The 25,292-nt window shown below is 33.3% G+C and overlaps 1 protein-coding gene across 21 annotated transcripts in view; it reads right to left on the minus strand.

Annotated features, from left to right (window-relative positions):
- The window catches only part of cher (filamin-A), a 292,709-nt gene that overhangs the window by 116,173 nt on the left and 151,244 nt on the right, over positions 1-25,292 (minus strand). For 11 of the 21 annotated variants that reach the window (XM_067117617.1, XM_067117615.1, XM_067117612.1 and 8 more), the window contains 13 exons: positions 24,488-24,688; positions 24,217-24,354; positions 21,988-22,124; positions 21,397-21,517; positions 20,594-20,784; positions 20,224-20,439; positions 19,758-19,920; positions 19,092-19,316; positions 8,474-8,686; positions 7,430-7,594; positions 7,064-7,236; positions 6,596-6,752; positions 5,974-6,103 (listed from right to left, as the gene is read on the minus strand). In XM_067117617.1, the coding sequence (XP_066973718.1) occupies positions 5,974-6,103; positions 6,596-6,752; positions 7,064-7,236; positions 7,430-7,594; positions 8,474-8,686; positions 19,092-19,316; positions 19,758-19,920; positions 20,224-20,439; positions 20,594-20,784; positions 21,397-21,517; positions 21,988-22,124; positions 24,217-24,354; positions 24,488-24,688 (2,230 nt within the window). Of the gene's footprint in view, positions 1-5,973; positions 6,104-6,595; positions 6,753-7,063; positions 7,237-7,429; positions 7,595-8,473; positions 8,687-9,133; positions 9,701-19,091; positions 19,317-19,757; positions 19,921-20,223; positions 20,440-20,593; positions 20,785-21,396; positions 21,518-21,987; positions 22,125-24,216; positions 24,355-24,487; positions 24,689-25,292 lie in introns of all 21 variants that reach the window. The other 10 variants (XM_067117602.1, XM_067117600.1, XM_067117601.1 and 7 more) reach the window with 1 other exon arrangement.

Consider the following 25,292-nt stretch of genomic DNA (forward strand, 5'->3'; position numbering starts at 1 on the left):
AAACCAAAAACACATCGATAAATTCTCTCCACACTTATGCATACAAATCAACCATATGATAATAGATTTGTCTGTGTACCTTATATAGACTAAAAAGCATTCGACTTCACAAAAGTACAGGTATAAGGTATATAAACTGTGCAAGAATGCATTATTTAATAAAAGGATAGTTTAGTTTTTGCTAACTCATTGACTAACTTTGTGTGTGCATTTGTAGGTTTCACTGAAGCTTGAAAATATTTCATCTGTGACTTTAAGCATCACTTTAATCTGAAAATATCAAAACAATCTAAATTTTATGAATATGCACAGTTCACTGTATCACTGGAAGGTATAGTATGTATCATCCTAGAAGGATGTCTAAAATTTTGAGGTCTATCATACCAAGACTCCCAATGACATATTTCTCAGATTTTTTCTTATTGGCTTTTTGTTCCCTGAAGAAGGGAAGAAGCTGTTTACTTTCTGGGGATGATTTACTATACTGCAAAAGTCTAACACACAAGAGGATATCTTCCATCTGCAGAGGTAGGGATCTTCTGTCCAACAGGAAATCTGACCTTGTTTCATTACAGACAACCACTCACAATATATGAATACACAGGCCAATATGCATACTGACTTAGTCTAACCGGCATTAAGGAGAGTAGATATTTTTCTGTAGCCATCCTCTAACTTTTAACTGACAGGCTCAAATGTTATGATGTGGAAACATTTTCTCATACATTTATAATCTCTTAAGAACATATTCCTGAGCTGCAAGTTTGAATGAGGCCTCTTCAATTCTAGCTGTCAATGGATTGTTCACCAACATAAAGAAGAAAAAGCATGGACACTTTTGATGCGTTGAATCCTTCACCCCAAAGCTACTGTTGAAAAATTACTCAAAGGTACAGTGACATGTCACATATCTCAAGACACAAGAATATAAGGATAAAATTAAAAAGAAGGCACCTTGCGGGTAGTTACATGAGCTTTCTTTCAATGACTTGTGGTGAATAATTTCACTCAGTTCAAAACCACATTATTTTAGTTCCAAGGTTCATGCCAAGCATGAAAATGTGTTGGACACTGCTTATAGATCTGGTTATCACTTAGAAATAGCAATGCAATTCTAGTCTGCAGCTAACTCTGAAAGTTTGTGACAAACCACTGGCCACCCTCTCTCCAATCAGACTGTCACCTTGTCTCCCTTCGTTGGCTTCAACAAGCATTGTTTGCTAATCTGCTATTGCCTCTGACCAGGCATGCTGAGGATATTTCTAAAGCTTGCTCTTTGACACTTGCAAGGTAACATCTTCACTAGAATCTGGAGACTGCTCCTGCAAGAACTGACACTTGCACCTTTTACCAGGATTAATTTTGCAATCCCCAACACCAATTTCTAGGTTAGCCACTAGTTGCCATTTAAATGTATTGGGGCAAAAAATACAGTCTGAATAAAGTAGTTAATTCAAGAACTTCATCAAGCTCTTAAGGATGGGTTTGAATTGTTCACATATCTAAGTCCCTTTGATTAAATTGATTATTCACAGGGCATAAGCCTCAGTATTCAATGTGAATTACACTCTGATGGTCACTTTCCGTAAGATAAAACACCTGTCTTATGGATTTCAGACTGCTTGTTACATGCATAATTTAGTTTTCTGCAACTATTCATATTAGCTTCCAAAACAGTGAGGGAACTCAATGCTAAGCATAGTTTATGATAAGAACCCAGCTGGATAACCTTCTGGGCATCATTGTTTAGCTAAAATCACTTCTGCTATATCTGCTTTAGCTATTAACTTCTCACTGACATAGAGGCTTTGATAACAAATACTAGTCTCCTAATGGAGCTTGACCACTAAGCATTACGCACATGTAGTATGTCCGGACCTCCTCTTACTACTATGCATTCACAGCAAGTATTACAAGATCTGTATATCTGTATTTCTGTTGTACAAAATTTTCATGTCTATTCTTACATTTTCTGTTTTATAGCTAAATTAGTATTTCATGTCAGTTCAGAATTGTTACGGTCTTTTTCCATTGGAAAAAAAAAAAAAAAAAGATTGGCAAGCAATGAAACATGAAAATCTTTAAATATGGGTACATATATATATAATTATCCTTGAAATATGTTGCTGCATTTTTAAACTTTTCTGCACTCAAATACTCATCACATTACCCCTACTCATTAAAAAAAAAAATGACACTTTCATATCACAATGAAAACCAAGTGTCAGAAAGTAGGTATATCTGGCCAATCCACAAGCTGAGTCTTATACATCCCACAGATACTTTGAAGGAGTAGTGAAACCTAAAATCATCCAGAGCACTTCCTTGTCCTATAACCTCCAATTCTTCCTCAATCTCTATAATCCTGAAAAGCCAACGTAATAATGTTCTAGCTGATGATGATTCTCTGTAATACTAAGAACTGTATTATGATCTTCCACCAACTGAAAAGTAGGTCTAATATAATCAATCATAACTGGATATTTCTTTTAAGGAACTATGCCATATTTTGGCTGTAATTATCCCATCTTAATTCCTTTACAGGCAAGAGGGCATCTGTGTTAAAAAAAAAACAGAATGCTTAATATTTAAATAAATGTATACTGTACAGTATATATAAGCTTCTGTTAGTGTTCTTAAAAAAAAAGGCAAACAAATTAGAAATATAACACCATGCATTACAAAAGAGCTAACAAGATTCATAACAAGCATTAAATATCTATTATAAAACTATCTAATAAAGAAACAGCAATTTCATTCTAAAATGCACTTTAGTATTTCTAATCTAGTCATAGTAAAAGGGTGAAAAAACCAATGTCACATTGCGATCTGTCATGATGTTTGCATCTACTGATTACCTTCGAAGCGGGCTGACTATTGAGGCAGATGCTGGCCTCACGCGTAATCTGAATGGACTGCAGCCAGAAGAGACTATGGAATTATTGTCACATTAATGGATTCCTATTGCTCTAGACCAGTTAACGTTTGGGTCAACATTAGAACATTTTTCTGCTAAGATTAATGAAGGATTTACAACAGAGAGCAAATAGGATTAGGTTATTAGTTTAAAATATATAGCTGTTAAGAAAATAAAAAAAATGTTAAAAATGACTTTGTTACAGCTGATATATAAATCATTCATAACTATTACAGAAAATTTTGAAAACTATTATATAAAACTTCAAGTGATGAATATGTTACACTACATTATATGTAGTTAGATCATCATACAAAAGAATGTATAAGGTGCACTGATACACAACTCTGAAATCCCACTCCTTCTTCATATATTTTCACTAAAGTACCAGAAACTCTTTGTATTCACTCCAACATAACAAGTCTAAAAAAATTTATCACACGTTTAAAAAACGTATCAAGCTGCAGGCATACTTTTGATGTTTGCACTTTTGCCATAAAACTATAATAAAACTAAAACTAAAAACTTTTTAACATACTTTAATAAGGTTACAACATAACAATTACACCTAACATATCAGCCTCTACCATCCTTGACACCGAAATAAAAGTGAAAAGTCCGACGTCCATGGACCAGTCACCTCCTAAGTGTAACATTTTTCTATATGCTGCTGCTAACTTAACAGCCTTATCCTGTACTATCTTCAGAACTATCATATCAGCATTATATTTTTTCCATGAACTTTTTAAAATAAATTTGTAAATAAAATTACAAATAGAATTCTATATTGCATAAACACTGACTTCAAGGTGAAAATTCAAAAATGAAGACAAACTGGGATTGCTAAACCAAATGTACTGAAGAATAAATATGTTTATCCCACTGTACTATTAAAAAACCTGTCTTCTGGGAAAAACTGTGTAACCAAAATTTTTAGATATACTTTTCACTTCACCAATCAACTCTCAACTTTCAAAAAATTATTCTAAAGTTTGTATTTGTTTGAATGAAGATAACAGAATCAAGGCCATTAAACTCCCAATACCAATGTTCAATGGCTGCTAAAATAGTAAAACAATATAAATAGTTTAGAGAAGACAATCCAATAGTCAAAATAAGGTGAAACATGATTACACTTGGTATTTTAATCCAATGCTATATATCAGAGATTCAACTGACACTTCCTGCAATTCATATCTTTGGTAACAATACAGAAGGACTATTTTTTCCCAGAGAAATCTATACTCTGTATGTATATCAGATTAAGCTGCACGGAACAGCACATATTCCACAATACTAAAACAGTACTGAAATAAAGAAAGTTTTATGAATCCATCATCCTAACACTGAACTATCAAGTACCTGCTCATAAACCACCCTCAGAGAACAACAAAATTTCTTGTCTAACTTCCTCCTAAATGGCTGCCTCAACATTTTAACAATGCCTTAGCAGGACTGACACCTAAATGACTCACTGTAAATTCATGAAATATTTCAACAACATTTCTTGTAATAAAAAAAAAAAAAAAAACTTGTACTTTTCAATTTGAACTTCCATCATTCACAAAAAAACGTAACCTACAAAATTATCTATGCATGCATCTTCAAAAAAAATTGGCAGATAAAATCTGCCTAGATAAAAAAAAACCATTGAAATGGGGCACAAAATACGGACAAATACTTGAACAAAAAGATCCGGAAAACACGTTTAAAGGGATCCACCTCTAATACACATGTCAAAGGTGCCATCATTTGTAATACTGGAGGCATGAACTCAAATTTCCCTACTGTACATGACTATTTAACAAAAGTCATGACCACAGTGATTTCATAGAAAGCACATATATCACACAACCATCAAAGTGAATTGTTAACCTTCAAGATGATTAATCTTAAAACTAATGCACAACATCAGATTACTCATGAAAACAGCCATTTGGGAGAAGATGGACACACACACACACACACAAACTTTCGAAATATTCAGAAGAAAACTAACCTGCAAATACCATCAAATTTACACCTCTCAGAATATTTAAACTGTCACCACAAATTCAATAACAAAAGTACATCTATCAATCAAAAGCCAGGAAATGCATTTATCTGTGAGAGTCTATCTTATGTCAAATTGTCAAAGATACAGTATCGATAATAATGAAACAAGTTATGCTCTACAAAAGGAAAACTGTTTGGAATACCAGCATATTAAATTTGTCATTGTACATTACAATCAAGAACTCTCAACAAAATTTACCATTAAAATCTACCATTATACTAAAGGAAACCATAAATACAAGGTATCACATGCTTATTGTCTCAGTACTTTTCTAAAGTAATCCTTAAGATATTATTCTTCTATTATCATGAAGAAAAAATCATAAAAAAGAAGCGCTCCTGCTGCAATATTGATTCTTTCCTCTAGTTGTAAAAAAATTCTTAAAATTTGTAGTAAAATGTACTCTATGCGTGATCATTAGCAAACAATTTTGTGAAGAAAAAATCCACAGCCCCTTCCCCTCCACCAGTTCAAGAACTAGAAATTAATTACCTCACCCTTCACCCTACAAGGGGATTTTTAGTTGCCAAGATTAAGTTTAAATAAAATATCTTCTCTTCTAAAACTCTCAGCACTAAACTATAAATCCTGCATCCTCAAAGACAGAATAGCTTCCTAAATCAATACCATCTTCAGTATCAGATATAATGAGATTCCTCCTACCTACATCAAAAGCCAATTGGATGTGGAATTAAAAAAAAAAAGGAAGGGGTGGGGGCTTCGCCACTAAGATAAATTCCAAATCAACTGAAAATCCCTTTTGTACACACCTGAAGTGATCTAACCTATCTTTTACATCATCTTTTACCAATTCATAAAATTATGCATCTTGATATGTAAAGTTCAGTGCTAAAGCAAAACACTGTTAATCTAGCATACACAAGTGAAAATGCTTCCCGACAGTTCAGAAGTTTTTGCTGTAAAGTATAAAATATAAATAATGTTAACTACAGCAAAGTGTACATCACTGTATAAGTAAGTAAAAAGAAGAACCATTTACCTTCCTGGAACAGGTTTTCCACCCCATGTAATATTAGCAGTCTGCATTGTGCCTTCATCGTGAGGTACGTATGTAACATCATAGGTTCCATCTCCATTATCACGTATTTCTGGACTTCTAGGTAAGGGGCCTGGATTGTAATAAAATCAATGTACAGTAATACAAAATATTCACATTTTGCCTACAAACAAAAATATCAGACTGAACAAAATTAAGAAGGCTGTAACAACAACTCTTCTCTATCAGAAACGTAATCCAGTACCTTCTGCAAATAAGTACAGGGCCCAAATGTTTTGATTTTCTACCTTTTCAGAGGACCTTCTCACAAGAGTGTTGTAATAAAATGATGCTAGCTCATCAGCTTAGTATACATGAGACATATGACAATCCTCTAATGCTTAAATCTTTAGAAAAACTACTGATATCAATTCTGGAATAAGGTGCTAAAATACATTTGACAATTACCTTGTTCAAGGGGGTGACCAATCCTAATTTTTTTTATTTTCTCATTAACATTACACCATAAACAAATTCTTTGGGATTAAAGTACTATAAAGACACAACATTAAGCAAATCTGCAAGCACTGCAGCACACTATAAAAAAAATGAAATTTGCACTCACCATGTTCAGTTTTTATGTCAACACCCAAGGGGGCTTTCCCAGACTTAGAGCCATCCACATGGAAAGTGAGAGGTACACCAGCTCGCACCTTTCCGGGTTCTATTCCAGAACCCCAAACTACCACTTGTGATGCATCTACACTATGGTCAACAACCACCTGGAATAACAAAAAACTTAAGATTCTACTACACACATTACATGTTCTGTGTCTTGACTAATGCAGACATACCTCAATAACTAGATATCACCCCAAAAAATGTCCATCAAATAATAATACTCTTCAGTAAAAGCTGACATGGCAGAACGGCAAAATACGAATGTTTTTTTTTTAATATATCTTATATACAATTAAGTTATTCAATGGAAGCTGCTTATTCTGATACTTAAAACTCTGCTGAATTAACAAGAAACTATATACCTGTACAGTATATGTGCATTTCATAAACAACCTAAAATTTTGTGAAATACCTTGAAAGGTGATCCTGGAATGTTTTGATCAGCAAACTTAACGACAATGTCATAATCGCCTGCTTCAAATGGAACGTAATCTACAGTACAAGAGCCATCACGGTTATCTTTACAGGTCATCTTTGCTTCTGATGGACCTTCAACAGATAAACCAAGTCCTCCAGTGCCTGCTCCTGAAATATGAGGAAAAATAAAATGTTCCTTTGAAGTTTTTTAAAGACACCAACACCAAGCCAGTTAAGTAAACTTAAAAAATTCAGTTCACTAGCCAAATCTATCTTTTGTTCAACTAAATATATCTCAATCTTACAATTACACACTTCATATATACATACATACACACACTGACTAGTTTCAAAACCTTACCTTTTGTCTCAACTGTGAAAGTATTTACTTCATTAACATATCCATGATCAAGGCCAGGTCCATAGGCATAGCACTTGTTAGGGTCACAGCCACGGCGTACATTAACAGTGAAAGGTGACCCAGGAACAGGTACTCCATCATATAACAAATCAATAGTGTGGCGACCTGGAACAATTCATTGATGTCGTGAGATGATTAGGTTGTGTATATGATATTCTTAACATTAAAAACTAAAATTTGCATTCTGAAACTGTACACAAAGATATTTCCCCATTTCAAGTTAATTGTTTGATAAATTGGAAGAATGCTATGGAATTCCATCAAAATAAGTCAGTGGCAATAATAACCATAATGATTTGAGTTTTCATTCCATATTTGGCCATTTATACGAACCTCCAACAAAAATACAGAAATTATTTTATATTTATTCTCCCATTTGAGGATAAAAAAAAAAAAACTATTAAAATTACCTAAGTCTTCCACATACAAGATTATCTGAACATTCACACATACACACACACAACCCCCTCAAAAAAGGAAAACCATTCACCACTGGGACTAATGCAGCACATTCTATATCCTGGGCATACAAAGGTACTAAAGTACTAAATGAAACTGCAGTTTGTCATAAACGTTTGTTCCAAAAAATCTTGCATAGCCCTTGTTCTGGTAAATTCTTTAATGGGGATAATCATGCATAAATGGCCAAAACAGAATCTATTGCTCTTAAAGTAACACTCAAAGTAACAAAGTACACTACTCCTAAATATTCTCAGACCATTAATGTTAGAAAAAACACACTAAGAAGCAGTAAATACAGTGGATATTTTTACATTCACTTATCCATCTATTTATTGAAGTTTACAAAGAATTGCATACATATACAGCATATACTGTACAGTATTTCACTGAGTTCCTGCCCTTTTTCTTTTAAAGGGAGAAGAGGCCTCGTGGTTCAGTGAATACTACCTCACCCATCAGTTTGTGGCATTCTATTTATCAATCAGTCAGTCCATAACTTGAAAATTCACTAAGATCACTTACCTTCTTCAAATGGAGTATAAGATATTTTGTAGGTACCATCTGTGAGTGGCTTCAGGAATGAATCTGTGCGAACACCAGAAGGATTTGTTATGACACAAACCACTTTGCCATCACCTTTTCCATCTTTAACATCGTTGGTCTTTGAATCCCTCCTTAGGTTGGCAAGTGCACGAGTGTCCACAACAAAATCAGTCAGTGAATTCACAAACACACCTGTAATACCAAAGCAGCTACAGACTCCAAATTTAAGATATTGTTTTTTCTGGACATGGAAAAAGTTGCAATATATCCAAAAAGTAACAATGTTTCATAAAATATGAATCTTATATACTAATCTTCACACAGTGCAAGCAAAACACCAATGTTCAGTATCTACCTACAGAAAAAAAATAAAAACACTGAAAAAAAACCACACTGGTGTTAGTGAAATAAACAAAAAATTAACACCTCCATGTCATGTGCTGGAGAATTGTACTTTGTCAGATCTAGTAAGTTCTCAACACACTACATGCTCAGATTACCACTTTTAACAGTAGTTTAAGTTCAGGTACCGTAGAGCTAAACTCTTCCTTGATTATACTACGACACTATCACATGCTTCAAAATAAAATATCACACAGGGTCTATGAACACTACAGCTTGCCAAGACTTAAGAAGTACCATGAGGTTGAATGCCATTGCCAGTGACTCTAATCTGCTTGAAATCTTGATCATGGGTGATGAGGGCATGAAATGGAGAGCCGTGGATGTGCCGTTCATTGAAAGTAATATTGATTGAATAATGGCCTGCCTCTGTTGGAAGGTAAGCCACAGCACAGGTACCATCACCGTTGTCTCTGCAGTTAATGGCAGCTTCACAAGGTCCTTCAACTGTAACTCCGAGACCACCCTGACCAGCCTCTCTTGTGTCTATAACAAACTCTGCAGGTCTACACACAATGCCACCCTCAAGTCCAGGTCCCCATGCTCTGACAGCAGATGCATCACCTCCAGGTGTACACGTAAACCTATAAGGTGCAGAGCTGATAGGCTGGCCCCCAAATTGAATCGACAGTAGATATTCTCCAAGTTCCGTTGGAGTAAAGTTTACCAAGTACCCTTCATGAGTTGGTACAACATGTGCACGTACCCTCATGCCAGACGGTGAAGTAATTGACACAGCAAAATCGGCTCTCCCAGCATCTTGTGTGATAACTCTGAATTGTTGCAGGGAGTTGATGGGCGCAGCTGTTGTAGTGATGACCAAGTCAGCTCCAAAAATTATCACACAAAGCACTCATGCACATATACACCACCAATGCATGTACACAAACCCATTTATCAGAAAATTTAAGTTGCAATTGAAATATAATATACAAAAATTACAAGTAAAAATTTTTATCAATATAATGCAAACATCATATAAGAACTGTCATATTTACCATATATATAAGTGATAAAGAAAATAATGGTGGTAGGGAGACTAAACATATGAAAAAATATTACTCAAAACAAATAGCAAAATAGAAGACCTGAATTCTATAAAGATGATAATCAATATACTTGAAGTTAATCTTATATTCTCTCTTTCATGACTGCAATCAAGTTTTCCACAGATTACCTACAGTAAATAAATTCTTCCTTGATAAAATATGCTTAATTTACCTAAGGTGCAAGTTTTCTACCAATTTACATCTGCAATTATTTGTATAAACAAACACACTTGTACACTCCATACCCCAACATTACTGGAAAGAAACCTAATTCTAATTTAATCAAAAGTAAGATATGACATCTTAACCTTGTAACTGATGTGTTTACTTGGCTGTTCCACTGTTCTCCTATCAGTACTATGGTTGTCTTATTCTATCCTATGCTCATGAACTTTTTATTTTTTTTTTACTCCTGGCACTCCTAACCTACTTTTGTTCTAAAAGAGACATGCCAAGAATGATTTAAAGGTCTTTTCATCTTTTTTTATGGGGAGAGGAGGGATTTTTTCACTAAAATTTCCTAAATTCTGTACCCTCTTAAGTTATACCTTATAATGAAATTTTATTTGGAGAAAACAAGGATATGTGTGAGAAACTATTTTAGTTTACATTTTTTAAAAAGTTCAGCTGTTCCTTACTAAGGGATTTATAGATTACTGTATTTATATCCAGTCGTACAAGAATTAAACCTTTTATTAACGCTGTTGCAAAAGTATGAGTGAATAATTTCTGAAAGAAAATACATTACTACATTGAAGAAGTCAGAAAACTATAAAACCCTAAATTAGTATACTGTATAAGGTCTATACAAAAGTTGTATTTTCAACTGCATTCTTCAAATAGAAAGTATTGACACATATATGCCTTTCATCTTTAACCTATTTCATGGGGTTGACAGCAAACCTCAAGCTTTTCCTAGCTGCATGGTTTAAAATACAGGAATAAAGTATTGTGACTGGTTATGATACAATTGTACCTAAATCCATTACATATTAAAAACATGCATAACAGGTACCCTGAATACATAGTATCACATCAAACAAACTTCTCAGATATAAGTCTACCAAAAAACTTTTTTCTGGTCTTTTTAAGCATATCTGCATAGTGTTTCAGAGCATTTGCTACATTTGTAAACATGCTAATTTATCAACTAAACTGTTTTGTCTAATTACTATACATATATAATATACAGTATGATGTTTTGAGATAACTTTTCCCACTGAAGTAATAGTTGCAGCAATTAAAACCAACAGAGTTTTGGGCAGATACATAAATAATGCTGTAATCAAATGAGAATGTTGTAAATAATGGTCATGTAATTACCAAGTAAAATAATTAGCTAAAATGCTACCTGTGTTTATGCTTAGAAACACAATACAGTATATTGTACAGTGTTCTACCAAAGACATTACCTACCTAATTTCACCAATTCAGAACCCAATAACATTTGGCCTACACATTATATTCCCAATGTTATCAAAGTTAAATATGATGAACTGAAGTAACCAGTTTTTAATAAGAATGCAAAAATTTAAAGGACATATTGTAAAGTCAGGTAAAAACTTAAAGAGTTTACCTGACCATTCTATTTCTGTTGCAGTTGAGGGTACAACAACTGACCTAAACTCTAGTGGTGCTCCCCAAATATCTGTTCTTGCCTATAACCCACTTTTGTGCACATTCAGATGACTAGATATCAGTGCAATGAAATTGTTCAAAAAACTGAAAATTTCACCAGCAAGGCTATGTGAATTAAATTATTAAAACTACCAGTTGCCTTCAACAATTCTGATCCAACAAAAAGGTTCAATACTATTGCAAGGAAGAAAAAACTAAGGTAGTATATATTTCTAATTTAAATTTACAAAATTTTAAAAACGATTTGGACCTTTAACAAGAGGAATCAACAATATGAACAAAAACATCACACTTTCACTAAATGATAAAATAACACCCTTGTGATTAATTACTGTATGGTCCGAAATTCCCTATACTGCTGCTTATCTAAGATGATGTTAACCTGAACAGTGTTGTATTATTAAATATATTTCATTTTCCAAAGCTGAATAAACCAGTCAGAAAAATGAAAAAAATTCTTTCTATTCAGACAATCAGCTCAGCAGGAATACACTATAATATGTAAACTTTACAAATATAACTTATTGCAGTGGGGATAAGCTAGTATATATATCAAGCTTTGCTGCTTTTGGATATATAGATGTCTCTACATATGAGGTATCAACCAAACAAAACTGGAGTAAAAAGGGTCATTAAACTGTAACAATATTTATGTAAATGGTAAGAGTATTTTGGTGAAAGATTTACTGTACTTTACCCTAAAACATTACTGCACTTGTTTTACAGCTCTCTAATTTCACAACATACTTCACAGTCCATGCATACAAAGCATTTTTCTGTTAAGAAAGATGACTTGCATAAAAATGATTATTTGAATTATTTGGTGAAAAGTAGACTTACTATGAAGCAAAACAAAATCCTGCTAGTAATAATCATCTATAAAACACATCAAATGATGAAGATAAAAATTGAAAATCTAATAAAAAACTTTCCAAAACACATCATGCACGCTAATATAACCCTAACAGCCTATATATCAGAGTGCCCAAAAGAATAAATCAAGATGGTTATGTCCATCTTTGCTAACATTAAGTTGATAATCAAGTATCTGGAAAAGATCAAATCAGTATAGTCATAAGTAGCAATACCTTATTTTGGAAATATCAAGAACAATAAGACAATACAGTCAGCCTATCAACAATGAAGTTGCTGTTGGTAATGTGTTTGTAGTCTGTGTGATAAAGCCAAAATCTGATGTTTTACAGGATCATGCCATTACACAAAGTAAAGTGAAGGTCACATTCTTAAGATCACCCTTACTGGTACATGTACATTTTTATTATTATTATTATTATTATTATTACTCCTGCACTATTAAGTACTGTAGTTTAAACTGCGGTCTGTTAGCCTAGTTAACAATGTGCCATAAAAATAAGTTTTAAGGATACAACTTTACTAATGGGCTATTACCTTCAACTCTCTTACAGATGTTCTCTTTTGCAAAGTGCCTATGGTAATGTGTGCTTAGCAACTGCATTTGATACTGGAGGTTTATTTTTGCATGGTTTGCACAGCCCAAGATATGTGTTTTGCCGCTTTCCCTTTTCATTCCTTCAATTTTGTTTCTTCCCAACTAGTTTACCTACTACTTAGAATGCATCTTGCTCCTATTTTCCCCATTCATTTATTTGCCAACCCTCTGGAATGGTCTGCAACAGTCTGTGAGTGTGACTAAAGATTTTACCCAATTTTGTAGGAAGTATTAAAGAACTCCCTTACAGCAGATATTCTTACAACATAAACAGGAATGCTGTAAGTTCAACTTCATAAATGACAAAAACAGTAACTGTATGTGTATACAATAAGCAAATGTATTTAATACTTACTTTTGAAGAACAGAAGTATAGTAAAAGATTACCTAGACTTCTAAATATTCTATATTTCCCTATTAAAGAAACTATAGTCTGTATGTATGCAATAATGGCAGGCTGACTGCATTTAAAGAGTGAATAAATATTTATCTGGCATTACTTAACAGCCTATGCAAGCAATGACATTACTTTCAACATCAGAAAGGTTCCATCAGATTGTCTGGATCAAATATTGTCATTCACAATTCAAAACTGGAACACCAAAGATTACTGTATTAACAGTTTAAAATTCTGCAAGGAAACAACATTTTCACATAATTGCAATGATGCACAATGAATATCCCTTAACACTGCATGCAGTTTTATACTTTTCCAAGGAAACAAAAAATTATTTGAAGGTACAACAGCCTATTTCTAACACATGGCAGTAGTTACTGCAATGAACACATACAAAGAAATAGCACTTGCAAGGAAACAAATCAAAAAGCATCTGTTCTTTGAACTGATAAAAAAAGTGGATATGGACAGTAGCCATAATTAGTGATTACTGGTAAACTATTCAACAACTTTCAAACTCGACCACCTTTGATAAGACAGTCTTCATGGAAAATTTTTTTCTATTTTAAGTTCCTAATAACAGAAAATGGACAATTTGCTCCTACCCTTTAAACCACATGAATTCTAGATGAGACCTACATGAATTAAAAGGGTAAGAATTAATGTACTTCAGTGTTGCACAAGCTCAAACCCCATTTACCAATCCATTTCTTTATTAATGTCATTAGTTTCAAAACCCAATTGTATAAACATTTAATTATTGTAAGAGTAACTACTGTACTACACTGTACTACCTTTAGGAGGTATAATGCTTTCATTATATATATATATATATATATATATATATATATATATATATATATATATATATATATATATATATATATATATATATATATATATATATATATATATATATATATATATATATATATATATAGAGGTACTGTACTTTTATTGAAAAGTTCCCACATTACAGTGTATTTTGCAAATGCATATTTCTATATTGCATGTGCATCTCAGATGTGAAATATGATGAAGCTGACAATACCAGAACTGTAAAATTACTGGTAGTTAAGCTAAAAACTTTCTACGAATAGCTATATTGCTAATATATAATCAATTTAAAATTACCATATTTGAAGGCATACAAGACCCTCTTTTTTCTCAAATAACGATTCAAAATGTCTCCTGGGTTTTATATGCGAATCTGGGGTATAGCGTGAGCTAGCGTTCATCAAGACGCTGGTACTTGTACCATACTAAACTCCAAAATACTCTAATAATACTGGTATCTGCTCAAATACCATTGTTATCATTACTGTACTGCTGTACTATCATTATTATTACAGTAATATCCCTCATAAACAGCATCCATGAGATCAAAGGGCTGCTGGTTATTTGAATTTGTTGGCTGAATGAAAGATAACCTTCTGCAAGGCAATATTTGCAACCTGAGCTGCCATTTCATCATTCATTATCAATAAATAATACAGCATGTATTTTTCAGTTTTACTATTAAACAATTATCCTACACTCTTAACTCCTACAGTAGTGTCAAGAGGGCTTAAACCCTTACAATGATACAGCAGACAACAGACCCACACAAACACTAAAGTATTTGACAGCACACAAACATGCAAACTAACCTCAATCCACTTACTGTACGTTTGCTTGCCTCCCCCCACCCTCTCTCTCTCTCTCTTATATATATATATATATATATATATATATATATCAGGTTTTGACGTAGGAAAAACCTATTTTTGGTAGTTGCTGTTGAGTCCTCAAGGAGTCACCCCCCATGGTGTGCCAGCGCTCCCATGGTGACTAAACTAGTATCAAAGAAATATTTTCCTAGCCTGGTCTTGCAGCCGGGTATTGTGTCGTAATGAAAACACTATGGACTCAAAGATAAGAGGGCATTTTCCCTTATCTTCAGTGAAGCTGAACCCAGTTTTTCCTACGTCAAAACTGCCACATGTACAAACAAACACACAGGCTAGGTTTACAAATCCACTTTACATAATGTAAAAAGACAATTATGTACGTAACTTTAAATTTACCAAAAGTCTTATTCTAATACACAATCTTTAAAGTAATTTACTTCCAACCTATAATTTTGCTTCTTTATTTTCATTTTGTAAATTTAAGCGCTCAGATTCATTGTTACCAATGCAGTTATTAACTGAAGGCAGAGGACATGAGGGGAGTGTGATGAATTGTTTTGTGCTATGCCTAAGTTGCTTTTATTTTATCTTTTAAATTACAATAAAATCATAATAAAAAAAAAAATTTCCCTTGTTATCCTAATTACATGTTTTACCTAATTTTTTTCTGCCACAATGTAGCTCTTTATTTTAATAACATTACATGCATTTTCTTAATACAGTATTCCCTTCTGAAATTGGGAGGAAGGACTTTTATGCCATCAGATATGGTATTTCCCTGGTATCCTTAAAGGTACCATTTACTTCACATATAAAGAATAAGTGCACTAGTGTGAGTAAAAATTTTCTTTTGTACTTCAACAGGATTACGAATAGTAAATGATGTGCAAAGTACTGAAATAAATAATCCTACAAATGGGTAGGACATGTGTGAAAATTCATACTTATTCAAACATTTCTATATGAAAGTTCATACTTATTCAAACATTTCTAATCTAATTAGCCAAGTTTCCCTCAAAAAACCTGAAAGGAAAGGAAATAACAGCTGAAGTTTGCCCTAGGGCACACACCAGTTTTCTAAGCAAGATTAAACACTTAATACCACGAAAACATTACATCACACAGGAGATTCAAAACAAGAAAAACATGACTCATCATACATCCATGGTATATGAAATTTCTGGAGAAATGACAAAATCAATCAAAGGTCTGAAGTACAGAAAGGTCAAATATTGCCTAAGAGCCCTAATTCTACTCTCACAAGCAAAGCTTAAAATGGGATTTCACACTATAAGACAGATATTCTAAATCCCAGACAACTTAATGAAGCCCTTCTAATGACAAATACTTTCTAAAAAGAGCTAGACAACAAACATTACAAAAATTATATTAACAACAACAAAAAAACAACCCTACTTACATGACACTGGAAAGCAAAACAGACATTTCATAAGATTATGATTCACATATTGACAATCCATATCTCAAGCCCATTTAGACCAACATATAAACATCCTGGATATTAAAATAAAACATATGGATGCACAAAAGTCAACCATGTCAACTGAAAAGCATATTTTATCAATATGTCAACAAAATACCCTCCGTTGGTGCAGAACACCGATTCATTTCATTTTCGTTTATTTGAATACTTAAAAATTCACAATAAAATTCAGTGCTGGATATATACAATGATTTTCAATCAGCAATTAAATTTGAAGCAGATTAGTATGCTGCAGTATGACACCAACCTAATCAATCAAAATTTCTCCAATAATCACTTCAGTAGTAATTGAAGCTTTATGGTACTGAATAGACACAATTTCAGTGAACAATAAATCTAATCATGAACTATATTCCAAACCTTATCTAATTTCAAATAAAGTGAAACTATTGTATTCACTTATCCAAAATTGTGTGTTATCTAAAGTGAAACTATCTTATTTGAAACAGCTCTACCAACACCTAAGCTTCACACTGTGTTTCTGTTTTCAACATGGACTGTTGCAAAATGGAAAATTCAGACTTTTTATTATAACATAAAACTTGACAATTTAAATATATATAACAAAGTAAAATTCTAACTTACTCAAGCTTTAATTCACTCATACAAGCAATAAAATGCCTTACAATGAAAGGGTCCTTTTTTTTATTTCAGGTTCTTTATAAAAATAAATAAGTAAATCAATGGAAGAATAAATCTAAAAAAATACAATTTAAAACCTTTACAGGTGGTTATGTTCATTAAGGCTATGAAAGTGATATTTTGATTAACCTGAATTATCTAAAGACATCCTGTTACTATAGAAAAATTTTTCATTTAGCTCGATTCTTGTCCCCACTCTTTTTCCAACAAGTTGCAGTGAATGCATTCATGACAAATTTAGGTATTCTAGTTAAAAAATGTTTAATTTTAAATTGATCAACTTCCCTTTCATTGCAAACTACTGCATTTCATGGCTTCAAAGGAACAACCCCACACACACACACTTCAAAACAGCTGAAGAGGTCATTCTATCGAGGAATGCTATATTTACATATAACACAAAACATAAAAATATCCCTTCATTACCCAGTCGTATATTTCCTTAGCTGCAGTGTACTTACATGCAGTAGCATAAATGATTAGAGATGTCGCTTATGAACATAAACCAGCTTCAATGAAGCAGTTCTCAACCTACCATTATTCATAGTTTCCCGTCTTATTGTATGTTTCCACATACAAATCATACTTGCCATGTAAGACATTTATTATTGTAACGATATACTTATATAAAGCGTCCATATTACAAAATTTAATATACTTTTAAAAAAGAATCTATTCTAAAAGATATACTGGAATATACTTATCAGCTTACTCAAAGCCAGATGTAACTATCATCTTTCCATGACCTTCACAGACTAACCAGTTGCCTGCCTCCAAAAATCTTTACCCAAGGCAGGAAAAATGCTTTACAAGTCAAAATAATTACAAACAATGCAATCTATTACAAATGAAAATATTTCAATTAATAAATGCAGTCTGTATCATACAATTTGCTCTACTTAAATATTGCCTCATTTGCTTCTCAATAACACTGACTGAAGCCACATGCATCCATATAGTATGTCTTGGTATATGGTAAGTGTAGACTGAATTAGCTTTGGCAAAGAAAATGCTTGTGTTGCTTTACCACATTCTACTGGAATTATTTACAGGTGATGAGATAGGTCAATTGTCAAATGAGATGATATATGATTAGACTGATGTTAGTCTGATGTATATGCAGGCCTATAAAAATCTCAACAGCAATGTTCCTTAGGTAAATTTATATGACTACCTACCACGAAATTATGCACTTGCTAAAAAGTACAAAATTTATTAGCAAAAAAGTGTCTATCATGTACTGTCAAGATTTCTGTTTCGCCTCATAGTAAGCTGCAGATGATGAAATACATTATCTACTCAAAACAAAAAATCTAAACTTTCATACAATTTTTCTTAAAAGATTTCTATTTCATGCATTTTTTAATAACTCACTTTCTGTCTCCTCTCCTAATAATGCATTGAAATGAAAATTTTTGGTATTATGTCACTGGAAAGTTTAGCAGAAACATTAAAAAGTTTATTCACTTGTTATATGAATATGATGTAATATGTAATGCACTGTAAACATAGGACTGTATTGAAACTTTTTGTACAATGTCAGTCAGCTCCCAAAAAACGCTTGAAATCATCTGGTTCCCACACACATGACATCATGAAATCATTCACACATTCAATCTCACTTATGGGCATATCAGAGATAAAACTAGTTCATCATTAAAGAGTAAAGTTATCTACTGCCCAAATACCTGCTCTATATCCTGCTACTCACTGCTCAGGATGAGAATTACCTTGATATTCAACACTAGAATTCAAAAAAATTGTTGCCTATGATACAGTATCACTTTGATAATAAAAAAATAAAACACTAAAAGCAGCACTTACTTGGTTCAAGGCCATCCACCTTGACTTTAGTTACATCAACATGAGGCTGAACAGGCACGACAATTGGAGACTGAGGAATCTCTGAACAAGCATAGAGGACTGTTACTCTATGGTCTCCTGGAGATGGCGTCAGGTATTCGACTGTGAAGGTTCCATCACCATTATCTTGTATGTCTATTGGAATATCCTGACCTTGTGCATTTGTTAGTGCAATCTGAACGTCTCCTGCAGTAGATGAAAAAATAATTAACAATGCAGAAGTTTTATGTGATAAAACTTCTAAAATTTACATATGGAAAATCCCTGATTTACCAGATGCTTGAATCCAAATTTTGCGTGTGTCATATTTAACACAAAATGTGATCATAAGTTATATAATTGCCAAAAAACCTAATTATAACAAAATTAAATTATAAAATATAAACAGAATTAATATCTAAATGTAATGAGAGCATTTAAAAATGACAGTAAATTGACATTTGATTCTAGAGATGACATTTTGCAAAAATTTATGCTGTCAAAACCCACAGCAACAGCTTAATCAGCTACATTTCATTTACATACATACTGAGAGAGAGAGAGAGAGAGAGAGAGAGAGAGAGAGAGAGAGAGAGAGAGAGAGAGAGAGAGAGAGAGAGAGAGAGAGAGCATCCTCTCATTACCAACCTGGTCCAGCTTCACGGCAGTCAATATTGAAGTGTGTTGGAGTATTAGACTTAACACCTCGTTCAACACCAGGTCCAAACACCTTGACTGCACCAGGGTCAGTAGGCTCAGAAACAAACACCCTATATGGTGAATTTTCTGTTGCCACTCCACCATAAGAAACCTGAATTGGAGATACTCTAGTCAATCAACAATTTGCAATGTCCTTCAATATCAATACAAATTTAAGACAACTTATAAAAAATAAAATACAACTTGGATCCTAATTGCAGTTATACTTAATGTATACATGCAGCAAAAACAATGCATAATTATGTGATCATTATACATTTTGTAGTTGATGGTTCTTATAATTATAATATACAGTAGTCTAAAGATACTGAAGTCCCTTATCTGGCGAAAAAAACTTTGGAGACTATTTTTGCACTGTTTCAGATTACATTATCTAGTTACAAACTAGCACTACCTGTACTGTGTGTTTGTTTCCTCTTGTTGGTCTGTATGAAAAGTCATAGGTTCCATTTTTGTTATCCTTGGCATCTAGTTTGACTGGCTGGTAATTTGCATCCATAACCGTGACATCTAGGGGAGCATCACCAGCTGCCCGAGTGTCAACATGGAAATCTGTTAATCGTCCTGATACAACCCCATTTCTCTCCAACCCTGGTCCTTTACATTTAACCTGCAAGGTGTAAGTAAAAGTTAGACCTCATAAAAATAAATTGTATCATGTTACTGCAGTTTGTTTTTCAAGAGCAAAATATGAAAAAAAAGGCAAAATCACCTCTTGCAAGAACTGAAGGTTATGGAATTAAAATCAAATTGTAAAAATTTACCTTCTCAGGATAATAATCTGTTCTGGGAAGAATTTGAGCAATGTATGGAGATCCTGGAATATCTTCATTATTGCAAAGGATATGAAGAGCATATTCTCCAGGCACTGTCGGATAGTAGCGAACATCGGCAGACTCATCTCCATTGTCATTGCAGTCGATCTTAGCCTGTGAAGGACCTTCTATGCTAAAACCTGAAGGAGAAAAGTCCAGACTACAGTTAATTTTATGCAAAACCTTAATTTGATGCCAAATAACAACACACACCAATTTTGTAATCTGCCTGGTGAGCTTACACTTGTAATTTTGAATCCACCTCCATATCAGTTACAGGATCTGTACATTTAATGACAAAATTTAACTGTCCATGTATTTAATATACATCAGTGCTGCAATTGCAGTTTATTCATACACTAAAAAGGTACTGTTACATGCAACCTACAAATATCAGCTAAACCAAAAGGTACACTGCAAAAGATGTTTTCATCTGGTTTTAAAACTAGTATAATTTTTAGTTATCTAATGAAATAAAAAAGCACAAATAATTGTAATTCTGGTCCAAAATAATAACTCCATAAAACAAGGCCATCTAGCCTAAAAACAAACTTCTAATACAGGTAGCCATTATTTTCTTGTTTAGTGGCCCAATACATAACAGTATTTGTTATAAAATTATATAAAATCTGACTTGTTTTATACAACTGCTACAGTACCCCATACAGAAGTCAACTACAAATTTGGCTAGCAGATGTGAATGAACATTACAGTAATGGTTTACATTTATAGGGCACAAAAAACTGCTTTACCTAATGCTCCTGCCTCGCCATTGGTCTCTACAGTAAATAGTGCTGGGGTACCCACAACCCCTCCCTTGAGTCCAGGACCATAGGCTCTGATTTTTGTCTCCTTGTAAGGACCAACATTGACCTGGAGGAAAGAAAAAACAAAGTCGTTTGGTTCTAGTTTCTGCGTATGTATTACAGTAATGAACTGCAATTTTGAAGCAAAGTTTTACATGTTGCATACTGTAAATTCCTAAAAGGACAGGACCTCAAGATTTGCAATGTATGCTAACAATTTATACAAACTTAAATATACAGTAAAGAAATCCTTCCTAGTAAAGTAAACTCACCAACTAGATTTCCAAGTCAGTGAAACCCATTAGCCTATGCTTCGGGTCATTTTGTTTCGATGTTTCCAATTCATACTAATATATTCACACTAATCAATTCCAAAAAATCTAAACTACGGGGTCCGGTCCATTTAAGATAAAAGCATTTATGATTACAGCAAGGATTTCTTATTAACATTCCATACAAATGATATAGAATTCTGATAAATAATTGTGTCAATACTAACAGCAATATGGAACATTTATACAAAAATATCAAAGTTACCTCAAAAGGACTCTTTGGAATCTCCTGCCCACCATATGATACCATCACAATATATCTTCCTTCCTTCTTGGGATGATACACATACTCAAATGTATATGCATCTATTTGCTTTGTCTTTACTGTCTCATGAGATCCACCTGAAATAGAAGTAACGAATGTTCCTGAAGTGCTTTGATTTATTAACAGTAACAATTCAATTTTTAGGTTGTAAAATATAAAGAGAAGCACCTGCTGACCCCAAGACTACATAATTTGACCAATCAATGTCTCCTGAATGAACATCTCTCAAGGTGAACTAGTAAATACCTGTACTTTTTTAAGAGCTGCCATCCAAGCTTAAAATCTAGTAAAAATGCAACATGAGAAAATACCTAACTTTCTTGTAAGAGTAGAAATGTAAAGTTTTCTACTTTGGAAAATCTGAGAGAGCTCATGCTTACCGAAGCTTTTCGTCCCATAAAAAAAATACATGCACTCAAATGTGTATACGTACTTAAGTCAGGGTTTCATTTACACAAACCAATAAAAAAAAAACTCCAACAGTACTATCATGCTTCTGATTAAAAGTAGTGTTTTCCCAGTTCACTACTACAAGACCTATTTGTGCAAATGACCAAATGCCTGATGCTCCATATTAAGACAATAATAAAACTACAGTACCTACTCCACCTAGTAGATGGTGCATGTGTATATGATTTCCTTAGGCTCCCCAGTGACAAACTGGTCCAATTATGTCTCTCTTGACCTATTTTCCCTACCCTGCATTCCACAAGGTTTTCATCTCGCCTATATTTGCAGTCACTCATTTTCCATTCCAACTCATAATTCATCTTCCTGTTTCATCCCAGGCTTTTTGTGATTGCAAGAAACTTGTTCAGTGAAAATTTTTTATAGGCGTTTCCATCACACCAAGGATTTTCACCGTTGGTTCAAAGGTTAGTATTTTATGAAGACCTGTGTAAGTTCCCTTGTCCTACTTAAACACATACTAGTTTACGTTTTCCCAGTTCTCTTCTGATTTGATGTTGATTTATGGCAGCCTCACATTGCCTTGTGAAGGTTTCATACACATTATTTACCAGTGTTTTCATTTTTTTTTTTTTTTTAGTTTTTATTTTTTTTTCTATTAAAGTCCTTACAGTGCAGTAATGGCTTAATATTTTTTGGCCACTGGTGCTCAAGTTTTTACTGTTTTCTCTTGCTTGTCCTAGTATTACTAAAGACAGAGTTTCTCTTCTTGTTTTTCCACACTTTACATGTTATACAGTATTAGTTTTCACACTTTACAGGTTACGTTAACAATTTTATTTTTGGTAGTGATATCATGATTATTGCCTAAGATTTTGGTGTTTGATGGTAACAAACCTTTCTCTTTTCTCTGTACAGTATATCCAATTAGCAAGTGTGTATCTGTGCATGCCATACACTAAATTGCATCCAACACCAGACAGGTTACAAAGATTTCTTCTTACAATGCAGAATTTTCTTTGGCAAGCCTCCCATTTTTTTGGTCTTTCACCTATTACCAGCTCAAGGGAACTTGTATTGGCTATCATTGTTCATAAATATCTGAAAGACTCAACCTCATTAATCTTATCTCCATCTAGTGCCCTTTAACCATTCTATGCAAACTTGGCCATCAATATTTCTTCCTCTTATAAGATTAATCCTAAATCTCATATCTCTGGATATATGATGCATTCTATTCAGCAGGTTTTATAAAGTTAGTGTTGCTATGCTCATTAAAACAGCACCTTCTGCATACTTATACTCTGTCAATTTTCTAAATTTACTCTAATCTAAACTTTCTGTTCCATTTCAATCCACTTTTTAATTGTACGCTCCATGAGCTGGGCTAAACCAAAGTTGATGATAAAATTCTCCAGTAGCACATCATAGCCACTTGAAAGCTGCCAAGTGTTACAACATCTTATAACTGTAATAATAATCATTATAAAGTACCGTACCTATTCACAATAATATCCTATAAACATAAAACCTACTCAGCTGAAACTTCAGATAATGCTGGCAATTTTGCAACTTTCCAATAACGATTTTTACAGTACCTCATATGCATGATGCATAAGATGTAATTATCAAAATATGGTTTTAATCTACAGTTATGTAAAGTACTGTATTGTATTACTGTATACTGTACATTAAAATTAAATTAGAAGGGATATTACTAGTACAGTACAAGCTCATTTGAAGTCCAGTAAAGCAGCTTACCTGGGCCAATGACTTTGACTTCGACATTACCCTCTCCAGCTCCTTCTGTATAAACCTTGAAATCTGCAGCATCTTTCACTCTGACCCCATTTGGCTGAAGTCCACGGCCAGAAGCTCGAACCCTACGGGCATCACTCACTAAAAGAAAAATGAAAAAATAAAAATAAGTCATTAATGAATTTATTATATTTTGACTGTCAAAAAGTTTTTGTCAAATAATTTCAAAAAAATACAGCAATAAAAATCAAAAGTTGCTAATTTCATTCATTACCTGGAGACACTTTGACGCCAAATGGACTTCCTGGAATGGACTGCCCAGCAAAGAAAATATTGATGGAATGTAGACCAATACTAGAAGCAACATATTCACAACGATAAACTCCCTCGCTGATCTGACGAGTCTTGACTGGGACAGTGTTCTTGTGGCCGGAGGGATCCAGAATAATAACCTCAGGTGTACCTCGCCCTGCATCTATATTCATAACGGAAGGAGGTACTTTTGAGGACTTAGAAAGAAAGGGGGAACGAGAGTTTCTCACAATATTACATGACTGCAAGTGGTTCACGTTAGGACTAAGAGGACCATAGTTATGACAAGGAGTGTAATCTACTTGGGAAAGATTTTGGAAAAACAATCGTTATCATAGTGTAATATTGTATATACCATTGTAACAATTTATGTCATACATAAAAGTAAAAACACAAAAACAAGCATAAAGTAATGTGTATCAATTTATCAAATAAATATTTATACCATTCAATCAAAAAGCATTTATTGAAATTTTTTTAAAAAGGTAATGCATATTAATAAGCATTAACAACAGTAGTGTGAGTTAGCAGCATTATCAATGACAATAATGCAAATTTCCATAATTCATAAGCAGTTATCAAAAAAAAAAAGAGCATTTATACCAGAATTGAGCACAATTCAGGTTTAATTATTAAGCATTGATTGTTAATTTCAGAAATGTTTAAAGAAGTGTAAATTCACAGCATGTTCAGTTGTCCCAAAATCAAAAGTATTTGATGGGTCACGAGAGATGAGGCAAAAAATCATGTGTATGCAATTGCAATGA

Source organism: Macrobrachium rosenbergii, chromosome 15, assembly GCF_040412425.1.
Source record: "Macrobrachium rosenbergii isolate ZJJX-2024 chromosome 15, ASM4041242v1, whole genome shotgun sequence".
Lineage (NCBI taxonomy): Eukaryota > Metazoa > Arthropoda > Malacostraca > Decapoda > Palaemonidae > Macrobrachium > Macrobrachium rosenbergii.